Source organism: Mesocricetus auratus, unplaced genomic scaffold (assembly GCF_017639785.1).
Source record: "Mesocricetus auratus isolate SY011 unplaced genomic scaffold, BCM_Maur_2.0 Super-Scaffold_100014, whole genome shotgun sequence".
Taxonomy (NCBI): Eukaryota; Metazoa; Chordata; class Mammalia; order Rodentia; family Cricetidae; genus Mesocricetus; species Mesocricetus auratus.
Window position 1 is genome coordinate 27584876 of NW_024429197.1, and position 16507 is coordinate 27601382.

At 38.0% G+C, this 16507-nt stretch overlaps 1 protein-coding gene across 1 annotated transcript; it reads right to left on the bottom strand.

The window, feature by feature from the left end:
- Positions 1 to 1146: 1146 nt before the first annotated feature.
- On the bottom strand, positions 1147 to 16214 carry LOC121144073 (selection and upkeep of intraepithelial T-cells protein 7-like). Its single transcript, XM_040757423.1, is given in 7 exon segments — positions 1147 to 1438; positions 6971 to 7093; positions 7677 to 7781; positions 9450 to 9563; positions 9566 to 9724; positions 14535 to 14882; positions 16142 to 16214. Coding segments are annotated over 7 exon segments (1107 nt in total). The 3' UTR covers positions 1147 to 1253.
- Positions 16215 to 16507: the final 293 nt, after the last annotated feature.

The following is a 16507-nucleotide window of genomic DNA, read 5'->3' on the forward strand; positions in this document are numbered from 1 at the left end:
TCCTTCTCTCCTGTCCTTCTCCCCTGCCTCTATCCCTTCCTCCCTCTGCCCTCCTTCCCTTCAACTTATAGATAAGATGTGAGCTCTTGGCTACTGCTCCAGATCCATGCCTATCTGCTGGTTGTGTTGCTTCCCATATGATGGTTATAGATTGACTCACTGAAACTGTAAGCAAGCCCCAATAACCTTTTTCTTCTGCAAGTTGTCTTGGTCATGGTATCCCATCTCAGCAATAGGAAAGATGTTTTCTTTAAGGGGTGAATGTATAAAGAATACCCAAGGAAAATTAAAACATAACTTTAAGTAACTGGAACACATAAGAGCAGTGTGAAATGACCTGTGTCACAGCATGTGCTTGGAGAGACTTTATCTGCATAGACACACTAGAAGATGATGAGATAGAGACTCAGCAGAAAAACTGACATATGTGTTGAATGGGAAAAATTAAAAACCATGTCAGAAGCACAGTAATGACTTCATAAGTTACTTTTGAAAAGACAGCATAAAAGTAGCTCCAGTCCTCTGTGGTGGCATAGTTATAGTTAAAATAAGTTAATCAGGGAAGAGAAAACTGAATTTTTCACTCAGATTTATTTTTTTCTGTTTTTTATTTAAATTTAAATTAGAAACAAAGTTGCTTCACATGTCAATCCCAGGTCCCTCTCCCTCTACCTCCCCCTCCTCCTACAACTTCTCACCAAATCCCCATCCCCCCCTCCAAATCCCCACTCCTTTCCCCAGGGAGGGTGAGGCCCTCCATGAGGGATAACCGTATCTTCTTTATCTTTGGGAGTAGGCAGAACTTTAGGTAATAGTGTTTCATAAAGTGGGGTATTATAAGATTACATTAAATGTTTAATTAAATTAGTATCTGTAGGATATATCAGTCATGAATTTTCTCATGTATTTTTCTCTTTCAATCAGGCTTTTTAAATTTTTGAGATTATAATTTAATTATTATATTTTAAAATCTTTTTTTAAATCTCCCCATACACCACTCCCTGCTCTCCTTCAAATTCATGAATTCTTTTTTAATAGTTTTTATTGCATGCATATATATATACATATGAACTTGTATACCCAAAATATCTAATCTTAAATATAACCTATTCAGTCCATATAAAGTAACTTATATTTTAGGGGCTATTGATTTGCCACTAGACAATCAATTGGTAGCTCTTTCCTGTGGAAAACACCTCTCCTGATTCCAGCTTTCCTCAGTTGTCTAGAGTTCTTTGTGGAGGATTGAGACCTCATGAGCTTTTTCTCATCCAGTTAAGCTGTCTGAGTTTTTCTGTCCATTGATGGAAATCTCCAAGTTCTTTCAATAATAATCCAATGATTGGTAAGACGAAACATGCCACCAGGAAACATATCACAAAGAGCAATTCGGCTATCCAGGAGTTATATAAGGAAAACTGAGGATCTGAAATAGAGACTAAAGAAAGTGAAAAAATTAGGAAACTAGTGATATTGTGTATTACATGATCAATTCTTTAACATCTAGTATTCCTTCATATGTTATAGAATATCTCCATTTAGGTCTGAGAACTGTGATACACATATGTAATATCAGCATTTAGGTGTAGTGATATATTACTTATGATTTATTAAAGCTTTACTGGGGATTCAGAAAAGCAAGCTGTAGAGATCTCAAGCTGTAGAGATCAGGCAGTGATAATATACACTTTTAATCCCAGCAGCCAGAAGCTGGGAGGTAGTGGTATACACCTTTAGTCTAGGACTCAGGTTTAAGAGATAGTCCAAGGCCAAGCTGATCTACAAAAGAGTTAATCAGTCTAAAAGAGAATTTTAGCTCACACCTTTAATCCCAACATTAGGGAAGTATATAAGACAGAAGCAGGGTCTCAGAGGGCATTTATTCTCCTGCCACACTGATAGGAGCATTCATTCTCTAGCCACACTGAGGAGAGGTTACAGTCTGAGGTTTGGTGAGAACTCATGGAGACAGGATAGGCACATGGAGCCTGACATAAAGGTAAGAAGCTATTGGTCAACTGCTTTGCTTTTCTGATATCCAGCTTGAAATTTGAACCCTAATATCAGTCACGGGGTCATTTATTTATTTGTGTTATATATAGGAGGTTGACAGACCCACAAAACCACATCAGTATGATCTCTTAAGCAATATCTCCTCAATGAAGGCAACAGGTGACATGTTAGTATCATTCACAGAAATCTTACAAGGTCCTACCCCTGGATGAAGAACTACAAACAATTGATGGCTACTGAGCAAGAAAAAAAATTGGTCTTCTCTAGGAATGAACCCCCTGATAAGTTATCAAGTCCCAAATAGTTAGCTATAAATACATAAACCATATACATATGAGAAATGCTAAATGAACTCAACAGGTCAGCCTGGCAGTGGTGGCGCACGCCTTTAATCCCAGCACTCGGGAGGCAGAGTCAGACAGATCTCTGTGAGTTCGAGGCCAGACTGAACTGCCTCCAAAACAATACAGAGAAACTCTGTCTCGTAAAACCAAAAAAAAAATGAACTCAACAGGTAATATTTATGTACATATAAATTTATGTATGTATATATAAAACAGTAAATAATAAAGAAAAATGGATCATAAATTTGGAAGACAGAATGGAAATGATGTAATTATAGTAGTCATGTATGGAACACTGAAGAAAAAAATGACTTAAATTTCATAAATAAATAAAACAATTCCAAAGTAAGTATGGTACCACAAGATATTCCTAAGTAGGTCAAGGTATCATGTACATGAAAATCAAAGTTGGAGACATTATACTTCAAACTACATAATTTTTTCAGTAATAAAGACTGAATGCAGAGTCTTATGCTTACTAGGCTAAATCTTCAACTCCCAAAGTCTATTATAAAGTAATGAAAACAGTGTCTTCAATGCTAACATAGAAACAGATATGTTCTGCCGGGTGGTGGTGGCGCACGCCTTTAATCCCAGCACTCGGGGGGGCGGGCAGAGGCAGGCGGATCTCTGTGAGTTCGAGGCTGGGCTGGACCGACAGCCTCAGAAAACAATACAGAGAAACCCTGTCTCATAAAAACCAAAAAAAAAAAAAAAGAAAGAAAGAAACAGATATGTTCATCAATGCAGCAGAAGAGAGAACCTAGATATACACTTATGTTTTTGAGGTCCACTGAAGTGGACAATGGCACCAAATATATACAATAAAGACAGAATAGTCTCTTTAATAAATGATCCTGGGAAAACTAGATGTCCACATGTAAAGGAATGATGACAGACCTCTGTATTACATCATATACCAAAAATATCAAATCAATAGATTAAACACGTAAAGCTAAGGCTTGAAACCATATGTCATATAAAACAAAACTTAAGGAGCTTGGTTGGCATTGACCTTGGCAATGATTTCTTGAACTAAAGACAGACCCAAAAGAAGCAAAACTAGGAGAAACTACTGGAAGCCAATTTGCACAACAAAAGAAGCAAATCAGAGTGAAAAGACAACTACTGAAATGAGAGAAAGGGGGTTATTTGTAATACATATATATGATCAAAGATTAACACATATGAAACACACAATTCAATGGCAAGTACTCCCTTGTTCATTGTTAATGATATGTAAATGAATGCATCTTAGTAGTTTCTTACAGGGTTCTATATATATTCAACATATAATCAGGCTCAATTTACAGTTATTTCCAAACAAATTTCTAATATCCCTGTATGGTCACTAAATTAAAAAAAAACTTTGTAATCAGGGATAATTTAAAAGCTAAGATGGTCTTTGTCCTTGTTTTGTGGCTCCTCATATTTTCTCCTACACGATCCTTAGGAGTGAGGAGAAGAATAGGCTGAATGTAGATATCCAGATTGGGTTTTGATGTTTTTTTCTCAACTTGGATCTGTGTTTACATTTTGAATGCCAATACCTTTATTTTCATTGGACAATAACTAACAATACTATATTTTATCACCTGGTTTTATAAATCCCAATTCAGAGTCTGTCATATCATCCCAGGCAGGGCCTAGGTCCTCCCCCATGTGTCCAGGCTGAGAGAGCATCCCTTCATGTGGAATGGGCTCCCAGAGTCTATTTGTATGTGTGCATTGGGGGTGGGTTTCTGGATCAGTCCCATGATGGCCTCTCAGTCATCAGTCTATGCATTCCCCCTTGTTTAGGTCAGCTTCCTCTGTGGGTTTCAGCAGCCTGATCTTGATTCCTTTGCTCATCACTCCTCTTTGCAACTGGGTTCCAGGAGTTCAAATCAGTTTTTAGCTGTGGGTGTTTCCCTCTGTTTCTGTCAGCCACCGGATGAAGGTTCTAAGATGGCATATAAGGTAGTCATCAATCTCATCATGGGAGGGCATTTAAGGTAGCCTTAATGCCAGTTGGTCTCATTCTTGTAGATCTGTGAAGATCTTACTAGTGCCAGATCTCTCCTCCAATTTACAATGGCTCCCTCTATTATGGTATCTCTCAACCTTCTCTACTCTATTTATACCCTGGCTCAACCTCTCAACCTTCCTCCCCTCACAAGTCCTCCTCTCCCCTCCTCTTTTCACCCTCTCTTTCTCCCATCTCCTTCTGGCCTCCCAATCCAATCAGGAGATATCATCCCATAACCCTTCTCTGGGTTACCATGCATGTCTCTCTTAGGGTCCTCCCTGCTTCACAGACTCTCTGGCAGTGGGATTGTAGGCTGGCAATGCTCTGCTCCAGGTCTAAAATCCATATATGAGTGAGTACATACCAAGATTGTCTTTTGTGACTGGGTTACCTCACTCAGGATGGTTTCATCTAGTGCCATCCATTTGCCTGCAAATTTCAAGATTCCATTGTTTTTCTTCTGAGCAGTACTCCATGTCTATCCACTCTCCAGTTGAGGGGCATCTAGGTTGCTTTCAGATTCTGGCTATTACAAATAATGCTGCTATGAATATAGTTGAGCAGATGTCCTTATTGTATGAGTGTACATCTTTTGGGTATATGCCTAAGAGTGGAATTGCTGGGTCTTGTGGTAGACTGATTTCCATTTTCCTGAGGAATCTCCATACAGATCTCCAAAGTGGCTGCACAAGTCAGCACTCCCACTAGCAGTGGAGGAGTGTTCCCCTTTCTCCACATCCTCTCCAGCATAAGCTGTCATTGGTGTTTTTGATTTTAGCCATTCTGATAGGAGTGAGATGGTGTTCAGAACTGTTTTGATTTGCATTTCTCTGATGGCTAAGTATGTTGAGTACTTTCTCAAGTGTCTGTCAGCCATTTTAGACTCCTCTATTGAGAATTCTCTATTTAGTTCTGTACCCCACTTTTTAATTGGATCCTTTGGTGTTCTGTAGACTTGTTTCTAGAGTTCTTTGTAAATTTTGGAGATCAGCCATCTGTCAGATGTGGGATTTGTGAATATCTTTTCCGGCTGTTGTTTTGTCTTGTTGACTGTGTCCTTTGCCTTGCAGAAGCTTCTCAGTTTCAGGAGGTCCCATTTATTAATTGTCAATCTCAGTGTTTGTGCTACTGGTGTTATGTTCAGGAAACAGTCTCCTGTACCAATTCGTTCAAGGGTACTTCCTACTTTCTCTTCGAAGAGGTTCAGTGTGGCTGGATTGATATTGAGGTCTTTGATCCATTTGGACTTAAGTTTTGTGCGTGGTGATAGACATGGATCTATCTGCAGTCTTCTGCATTCCAATATCCAATTATGCCAGCACCATTTGTTGAAGATGCTTTCTTTTGTCCATTATATAGTTTTAGCTTCTTTGTCAAAGATCAGGTGTTTGAAGGTGTGTAGGTTGATATCAGGGTCTTCTATTCAATTCTGTTGGTCTACCTGTCTGTTTATGTTCCAATGCCAAGCTGTTTTCCAAAATATAGCTCTATAATAAAGCTTGAAGTCAGGGATGGTGATGCCTCCTGAATTTCCTTTATTGTACAGGATTGTTTTGGCTATCCTGGGTCTTTTGTTTTTCCATATAAAGTTGAGGATTGTCTTTTCGAGGTCTGTGAAAAATTGTGCTGGTATTTTGATAGGGATTGCATTAAATCTGTAGATTGCTTTTGGTAAGATTGCCATTTTTACTATGTTGATCCTACCTATCCAAGAGCATGGGAGATCTTTCCATTTTCTGGTATCTTCTTTGATTTTTTTCTTTAAAGACTCAAAGTTCTTGTTATACAGGTCTTTCACCTGTTTGGTTAGAGTTACCCCAAGAAATTTTATGGTATTTGTGGCTATTGTAAAGGGTGATGTTTCTTTGATTTTTTCTCATCCCAAATTCAGAATGTTGTAATTTTCAATGGAGATGCTTGAAATACCTGACTATACATATAATTTTTTCGAGGCCTGCCCAGAAATATGATGGGAAATACCGGAATAAAGAAAGCCCTGTTGGAACCCCTATAACTATAAAATTCTCAATTACTGTTGGGAAGTCAAGTTAAAAATAAAATGTTTCTGTGCTTTGATTGGTGATACTCTGCATGCATTTGTCTATAGGCCTCTAAATAATGGATAATTGTCAAAGCATCAAAAACAATTAGCACAATAACATCAACCATTAATTTACTTTCAAGTAATGGCCATATTTTAGCAGAAATGTATCCATAAAAGGATTTCAAAGTTTTATGAATCTCCTTAATATATATAAACACACACTGAAACTTAACTTGGTCTTATTAATTCACAAATTCATACTGACAGTTAAATGATCCCAGAAAATGCATAAAAGTGAGTCACTGGATTTGAGCATAAATTCTGGACATGTTTTGTTTTCTCCTTGTAACAAAAGGAACAGGAGACTCTGATGTCCAGCACAGCTGAAAATGCTGTGGACTCAGAGCAGCCCTAGCCCTTGACATTCACAATATTAAAACTGGAAAATGGTCCTCTGAGCTGTCTCCTGGTAATGATGAATTCTAACATAAATCTAAAGGAAATTATTTGTAGGAAAATTAAACAACTAAGAAATATCCCACACCCACTAATCCCATTTACCTCTGATCCGGAGTGGTAGATATACAGCAAAGAGTACAACAGTACAGGATAGGAAGCTCAATATTTGAAAGGGCTCTGAGTTAAATACACAGTGATACCGAAGTTGACAAGCAGATGGAGATCCTAGAACAGAAACGGATAGGATGGAGAAAAAGGAACACATGATTGTAGGATACTAGACTACAGACAGCTCCATAGAAAGGCAGGAGCTGCTGCTGTCTCATTCAGTCTTGATCTAGTAGAAATACATCTGAAAGTTTGGTTTGTAACTAGTGGAAATACAAAATGAGATAGAATTGCCGTACTAGCAGGCCTGGACTTGAGGCAGCACAAATCGAGTCTGTTCCATTTTGAGCTGAACTACATCTTTAAAGGGAAATTATTCTTTCAATTTTCAGGATTTAATTTTTCATTTATTTAATTACTTCACTGTATGCTCCTTTAGAGGTATAGAAGTGACTATGGGAATGAAAAGGTTATAAGTCACGTAAACAGACACCATTGCTAAAAACAGCCATGTCTTTGGAATCTCAAATTTATCAGTGTAAAGTTCAAATTTTCTAAGACAAAAAACAGTCATGAGTCTATTTGTGTCAACCATGACATTGGAAGATCAATGCCATACAACTTCGCCTAAGCACTCACATGACTCAGAATCAAATTTCTTAAAAATACCTTAATTATACTATCTTCATCATATCATTACCTTGTCTTATGTGAAAGCAGATGTATATCACAAATACAATGATCATTATAAATGCAATGGAAGTCAAAAGGTTCATCCAAATGTGCTCTTGATTAAAGAGGTCATCTAAAAGAAAGGACAGGATGTCTTAAAAACATTATGAATACCGCAAATAGCTTCACTGGTTTTGAAAACAGTTGATCATAAACACACTTCCTCTCCTTACGATCCTGCAATCTAATGACTAAGGTATGACCATTTTACAATTTCCCTACATCAAGAGAAAAAAGTCTCCATTCGCTCTCATTTCTGCGACCTTATAATCATTCTATTCTATAAAAAAAAAAAACATTTTCAGGAATAGGGAAATCTCAGCAGTATTAATAGAATGTCTCCAACTCTCTCTCTCTCTCTCTCTCTCTCTCTCTCTCTCCCTCTACTCCCTCCCTCCCTCTCTCCCTCTACTCCCTCCCTCCCTCTCTCCCTCTACTCCCTCCCTCCCTCTCTCCCTCCCTCCCTCAGCAGGATTTCACTCTGTAGCCTAGACTGTATTTAAATTCTCAGCAATCAAAACAGCCTTCAGTGATTATTCATGTGTGCTTTCTGCAGTCACACAAATCTTTTCAAGAGACTCACATATAGTCATAGAAAGATTTGTTTTTCCATTTATATTATAATCTTCTAAGAGTAAAAGGGGTACGATAGAAAGGGGACCATTGCTCTGAGAACAGAAAATGATTCCATGAAGTGAGATCTAACTTGCATATACCCAATGCTAATATCCTTCTACAATTATCAGTAAAAGAGTCTTGTTAGCTAAAGATAATTTTGCTAAATACAAGACACAAGCTTTTCCTGATTTGTCTTTGACATTCATCTATTACATATCCTAAGACCCAGCAATGCAAGATTAAGTAGTCTGGGCTTTAGATATAATTGCTACTTACTACTGGCTTGAACGGCTTTTGTCAACTATCATTCAGTTCTGTATTCAAATGGAAGAACATTTCTGAATATTACATGAGACTAATAAAAGCTTCTTGCATAAATTCATTTAGGATTAATAAAAACAATAAATTTAATCCCATCATTCCAGAAGAGCCATGAGGATATAAATACATTGGAGGTGAGCTTGCTCAACTTAACAAATTCCAGGCCAGCCATGTCTACACGCTAAGACCTTGTTTCAAAATCAAAAATAAACATACAAAGAACAATAAAAATTGAGGACTAGCTAGGTAAAACTGCTTGTCATATAAACTTGAAGACTCAAATTTAATACTTGGAACCCACTTTGGTAGAAGAGGACTCAATCAAGAAGTTGTACTCTGACCTTTACATATGCACAATGGTGTGTTTTCACATGCACACAGGCACACAAACACACAAACACACGCACACCAATGAATGAAATAGAATTTTAAAACATGATATATATATATATATATAAATACATATATACCTAGATACATATTTATAACCTAGCTAAAACAGTATTGATTATAAAATCAACAATATTCATACATTTACCAAAATAAGTATATTATTAAACTTACAGAAGAATATTATGTCTAATGAAATAATATTAAATGCCAAAAAGCTGCAATATATGTGTTTATTACAGATTTTCATTGTTCACTTGCCTTCAAAACTCTCATCATAATACCTGACAATATTTGTCTTGCTGAAACCCAAGGGGAACTCCATAATATAATAAGCCATTTAAATATTAATCAACTTCCTATTTTTGTATTTATGTTTTCAGATCAACTACCAAACTCAACAAAAACTCACTTGCTAGGATGATACTTGTTTGCTTCTCTTCACCTGTTAAAGGGTTGAAAATACAGCACGTGATAACACCCTGTGACCGTTTTGTGAGAAGAGTTGTCTTTAAGTGGAAAAAGCTTCATCCTGTGAATATGATTTTGATGATGGTGAAAGTGCTTTGCCCCTGCTGTCTCTCCACTCCATTTGTGGCTGAGGGAACCACCCTGTTGAGTTACACTCCACAATGACTCCATCAGCACCAGGAGCCTGAACATGAATCTGTGTCTCCAATCCAACTGCTAGAGGAAACGAGAAAAAAAAGAATCAAGATATTATGTTGAGGCTTACTTGACTAGTTCAAACAGCAGATGTGTGATAGTTTGTTCTATAACCTCAGAAAATGTGTGAATCAACACCACATTTGATTTAAAGTTAGACTAACCAGTAAGTATTTAATTTCTATCCACTTCATAGTGTATTTTGAGGGAGCTGCTCAATATTTTGAGGGGATGATTTTTACTCATCACTTGAATATTTTAATATTTTCTAAAAAAAAGCATCTTCAACAAATGGATCTGAGAAAACTGGATGCTCATATGTAAAAGTATGAAATTAGACCAGCATCTGTTGAGTGGTGATGGTGCACAATTTTAATTCTGGCTCTTGAAAGGAAAACAGGAAAATCACTGAGTTTGAGGCCAGCCTGGTCTACAGAGTGAGTTCCAGGACATCCAGGCCTACACAGAGTAACTCTGTTTCAAACAAAGCAAACAAAAACAGAAAGGAAGGAAGGAAGAAATCAGATCAGTATCTATTACCTTGCACAAAAACTAACTCCACATCAATCAAACATATAAGTAAGTAACAGAGCCAGAAGAAAATATAGGCAGTGTGCTACATACTATATGTTTAGAAAATTCTTCCTTAATAGTACTCAATTTGACCAAAGATTGGTTAACAGCTAATGAGTGAGAATTTATGAAACAAAAAAGCTTCTGCACAGCTAAAGAAAAAAATCAACAAGATGAAGAGACAGGAGGGGAGACAATCTTTGTTAGTTATACATATGACAGGCGATTAATATCTAAATTGAAAAAAAATTCTCAAAGAAAGAAAAAAATTAAATAACCCATTCAAAACAATGAGCCTGGGACATGAAAAAAAGTTCTCAAAAAGTGCTCAAGATCCTTAGCCATTAGGGAAATGCAAATCAAAACAACTTTGACATACCATTTTGCACCTGTCAGAATGGCTAAAATTAAAAATACTAATGACAGTTTATGTTGGAGATGATGTAGAGAAAGGGGAACACTCCTCCACTGCTGGTGGGAGTGCAAACTTGTACAGCCACTTTGAAAATCAGCATGGCAGTTCCTCGGGAAATTGGAAATAAGTCTACCACAAGATCCAGCAATTTCACTCTTAAGCATATACCCAAAGGATGCACATTCATACAAGGACATCTGTTCAACTATGTTCATAGCAGCATTATTTGCAATAGCCAGAACCTGGAAACAACCTAGATGCCCCTCAACTGAAGAATGGATGAAGAAAATGTGGTACTTCAAAGTCTGTCATATCATTTAGACAGACATTGAAGATCTCACATGGAAGGCCTCACCCTTCCTGGGGAGCAGAAAGGGGATAGGATAAGAGGTTGGTGAGGGGCAAGCAAGGATGGGAAGGAGAGGGAACTGGGATTGAAATGGAAAACAAGATTGTTTCTAATTTAAATTTAAAAAGGAAAAAGAAGAAGAAAACTGACAAAACCCCAAAGAAAGAAAGGAAGGAAAGAAGGAAGGAAGGAAGGAAGGAAGGAAAGAAGGAAGGAAGGAAGAAAGAAAATGAAAGAAAATGTGGTATATTTACACAATGGAGTATTACTCAGTGGGAAAAAACAATGGAATCTTGAAATTCGCAGGCAAAGGGATGGAGATAGAAGAAACCATCCTGACTGAGGTAACCCAGTCACAAAAAGACAAGCATAGTATGTACTCACTCAAATATGAATATTAGACATAGAACAAAGGATTAACAGCTTATAATCCATACCTCCAGAGAAGCTAGGAAACAAAGAGGACCCTAAGAGACATATACATGGTTCCCTAGAGAAGGGGAAAGGGACAAAATCTTCTGAGCAAATTGGGAATGCTGGTGGGGGAGTTAGGAGAAAGAGAGAAAGAGGAGGTGGAAGGAAGACATGAGGGATCAGGAAGATTGACTCGGGAAGAATAGAGGAGAGTAAGGAAAGAGATACCTTAATAGAGGGAGTCGTTATGAGAAACCTGGCACTAGGGAAATTTCCAGGAATCCACAAGGATGACCCCAACTAAGAATCTAAGCAATAGTGGGGAGGCTACTTTAAATGCCCTTCCCCTATAGTGAGACTGATGACTACCTTAAATGCCATCATAGAGCCTCGATCCAATAGCTGATGGAGGCAGAAGCAGAGAGTCACAGCTAAGCACTGAGCCAAACTCTTGGAATCCAGTTGTAAAGAGGGAGGAGTGATGAGCAAAGGGGTAAAGACCACACTTGGGAAACCAACAGAAACTGTTGACCTGAACAAGGGGGAGCTCATGGACCCCAGACTGACAGCTTGGAAGCAAGCATAGGACAGAGCCATGCCCCCTGAAAGTGGGTGTCAGTTAAGAGGCCTGGGAAGTTTATGGGGACACTGGTAATGGAACAACATTTATACCCTAGTGTACTAATGGACATTGGGAGCCTATTCCCCATACATGGATACTCTGTCAGCCTAGGTGTATGGGGAGGGCCTAGACCCTGCACCAAATGATGTGACAGAATTTGATGATCCCCCATGGAAGGCCTCACACTTTCTATGGAGCAGAATAGGGATGGGATGGGGGTCAGGGGAGGCATGGGAGAATGGGAGGGAAGTGGAATTGATATATAAAATATGATTGTTTTTAATTTAAATGAAAAAGGAAAAAAGAAGAAAAATAAATGGCAAGTAAGATCTCAAAATATGTTCATCATCCCTAGCAATTTAGGAAAAGCAAATCAAAAACCTTTGAGATTTCGTCTTACTCCAGGTATGCAGCAAAGATTAACAAAACAACAGCCAATGCTGAAAGGTGTGTGGGGAAAAGGAAACCTTCATTCACTGCTTGTGGGATTGAAACTGAAGCAACCATTTTTGGAGATCAATGTGGAGAATACTCAAAAGGTAAAAGTAAATCTACCTTAAGTCCCAGGTTTATCACTCCTTAGCACGTGCCCAAAGGACTTGACATCCTAATCCACAGATACTTACTCAGTTGTGAATATTGCTGCTCTCTTCAGAATAGATAACAAATAGAAACAATCTTAATGTCCTTCAACATATGAATGAATAGTTTAAAAAATGTGGTACAAAATTATGGGATAGCAGCTAGTTGTAAAGAAAGTAAAATCATCAACATTTTAGGTTTAATGGATGGAATAGAAAAGATCATGTTGAGTGGGGTACACAAAACCCAGAAGGATAAATGTCACCTCTTCTCTTTCATCAGGGGCTCCTAGCTTCAAATTTTTAGATGTGAAAATGTATCCTGAAATAATTGCAGAAAACAGGAAAATAGCATCAGACTATTGCTGGAATGGGAGGGTAGTGGAGCAATAGAGAAGGAAAAAGCAGTGTACAGGTACTCTGGTTGTAAAAATGGGGGAAGGGGGGAAATGATTTCCCTTGGTTTTTCCCAGAAGTGGAAGGTAAGCTTCTAATGCTATAGACATCATTCACTTCATATAAAGGAACCAGAAGACCTTCAGCTGTATCGAACCTGAAACCCTTCCCCTGACACTAGCTTTCATGGTACTAGAAGCTTCAGAAGGAGGGAAGCAAACAACTGTCCTACTCAGCTACAATGCCTTCAAACCACATGAATGACTGCATGACAAAATAACTCCGAGGATGCAGTGGTCACCTTAGCGGTGACCTAATGCTGTCTAAGTGAACTTAAGACACACTCAACAAGAGATAAATGATCCCTGGTCTTGGAAAGCTAGACACCTACCCAGGGTTAGTGATAGTTGGAGTTACAGATTTTCAAAGAGAACTGACAACTGCCACCTTCTTAAACCAACATGCCTAACTGCATTCTAAATACTTGTCCTTATCCACAGATAAGTGTAATCTTCACCCCTCATTAAAGAAACTTCACTTTACAACAGACAGAGATCGTTACAGAAAACCATGCCAATACAAATGCAGAATTTGGAGCCCAGCCCCAAAAGATACATCTCCAAAACAGTTCTCATAACCTAAGGTTCAAGGAACACTGCAGAAGAGGGGGCAGAAAGAATATAAGAGCCAGAGGATCAGGAAGCTTGATGTGAAACTACACCTCCTAGTAATATAAGAAGCTGCACCCATTAAGTCTCACCAGCATGACTGCTTCAATATGATCTGAACAAAGACAACAACAATAAACATACCAAAGTGCCCTGAGGGGGAGGGGTGGAAGCTCAAAAGTACTACACCATTCACAAAGACAACTAAGGAATGTGGAGAGCTGGAGAAGTAGTCTTCCCGTTGAAGAGCACACCAATTGCTTACCCAATACCAAATGGTCAGTCCTGAAAACAAACATATATACAGGTGTATGTGTGTGTGTGTGATATATGTGTGTGTGTAATATATGAGTAATATTCATATATATATATAGAAATCATGAAAACTTAACAGGTTATATTCATATATTTAGGAATATATATGTGTATACGTGTGTGTGTGTAATACAATACTAAATATAAAAGGAGACCATAAATTCAAAAGAGAGATATGAGAGGTTTATGGGAGAGTTTGGAGGGAACAAAAGAAGAAGAAAGTTATGTAATGGTATTATAATACTAACAAATAAAAGAAAAATTTTAAAAGAACTATTTATTATTGGAACTAGCAAATGACAGTGGTTTTATATGGATACCTCAATGTTTTGGTTTTATCTTAAAAATAAACAGTATTTATTTTAAATTAGTAATAAAACTTTAATGCCTAAAAACTTAAAATGTTAAAAAAAACACTTAAAAACCAAGACAATTTCCTTGTATTTCAGTTTATTGGGCACAAGGACACTGGTATAATATGTTCCACAGGCAACTTACCTGCCACACTGAGATTCATGCTGTCCACATAACTGAAGACACTGTCATTAAGTGAACATTGGTAAAGCCCATCATCAGGAATGCTGATATTATGAATTCTGAGGGCCACTTTTCCCTTTCCAATGGCCTCTTTCACAAACTCTATACGATTCACATATTCAGGTGCAGCTTCTCCATTCGCTCCATGGCTACCTCTGTATAGGTAAAGAGGTTGGGAATGGCCACTCCTGAACCAACGCACCTCCATGTACTCCACACTGCGTGGTGGGATCACCTGGCAGCTGAGTTCAGCCTGGTCTCCTACTCTAGCTAACACCTGTCCTTTGCGAGTAGGTATCACTAGTTTCTCTGTGGAAAAACAAAGAATACAAAATAAGTCTGAAGCCAAAACCATCCCAGTCTCTTAACTTTGTATTAAAAAAATACTAAATACTGCCCATCACACTTAGCTGATCCAAATGTTTGGATCTGACTACACCCCTGTAGTCCATCAATGTCTTAGTGTTTGAAAACCCAATATTTTCATTGTATTTTTAAATATATATTTGGGAAGATGCTAGAGCAGAAAGCAACAACAATTTGTTTCTCTATACAGCCATATAGAGGAAGAACTGTTTGCTGCAACTAGTTTGGAACTTCACAGAGCCTTAGAATTAATCAACTGCTGGGAACTTTGGTGGATTCCTTCGAAGAAAAGCTTAAAATGAAAGGTTTATCTTGGCTTCTGGTCTCCTGATCACTTCACTTTTATGGAGCTACAATGACTCTGAATTTCAGGGGGTGATGTTTTAGTGTTTTACTCATTATGACAATGGAATGGTAACTTTCTCCTCTTTCAGTGCAGGATGAGTCCCTGGAAGTATATCTTAGATTCCATTCACAGCCAAAACTAATTAAAAAAGGTAAATGAGTCTTCAAGTTCCTTCCTTCATCTGAGATAGTGTTGAGCTCTGCCTTCATCAAAGAAGCTCCATATTGCAGGGGTGACTGCTAATCCAGAAACCCATAACTGGCCTGGACGCTGAGAATAAGCAGAGGTAGAGTGATCTGTCCTAAATGTGATGTCTATACCACCAACTTCAAGTTTCTGGGAACACTGAAGCTGAGGACATATAAAGAATAAAGAGCCAGGGCATGAGGAGATATGCAGGAAACAAAATCCTATTGGTTATGACAGACACTCATGCCAGTAGGGCAGTGGTCATTGACACAAATGCTGCACATTATCAAATCCATCAATATTTCATCACAGGGGGGGCATTCAAGAGTCCCTACCCATGCCTGAGAGTCTATTGGCACTTAAATGGATCCTGGAGGAGATTCTATTGCTTTTTTCAGTGGTGTAGCAGATATATGTTGTCTATGTCCTAGTAAATAACCTTCTGCCCAATCTCATGCAGGCAATTGTAATTACACTCAAAGGGCCATGCACAAGAAGAGGGTGGGAAATGGAGTGGGACTTGTTTTAAAGAAGAAAGGTTTCATCAGGTGAAGGAAGGTGTGCAAATGGGAATGAGGTGAACATAACTTAAGTTATGAACTGGTCAAAAGAAGTTTGAAAAGATGTTAAAAAAGAAAAGGTAAATGAAAATAAAGAAACTTCTTACCTGAGGACATCGTCACTTGCAGAAAAAGGAAGTATCCACAGTATCCAGAAAAGTAAGAGAACCTAAGCTTCATTGTTTCTGAAAATGAGACTAGAAAGTGGTCGTAGACTGTGAGACACGAGGCATAAATTTGTCTAGACAAATGTTCTTGATAACATAAAAAAAGAACGAGCTTAATGCTTTTCCTTTTGTGGAGTAAATCTTGCCAGTGCTTGATAGAATGTCTATGTTCTCAGACATGTTCTGATCAGGAGAAATCTCCTCAGTACCTTTATCCCATTGGCTAAAACTCTCATATTTCATCATGTGCTATGACTTACGTATATCTAGTCAGGCAATAGACTTTAGGGAATACCAACTCTATTA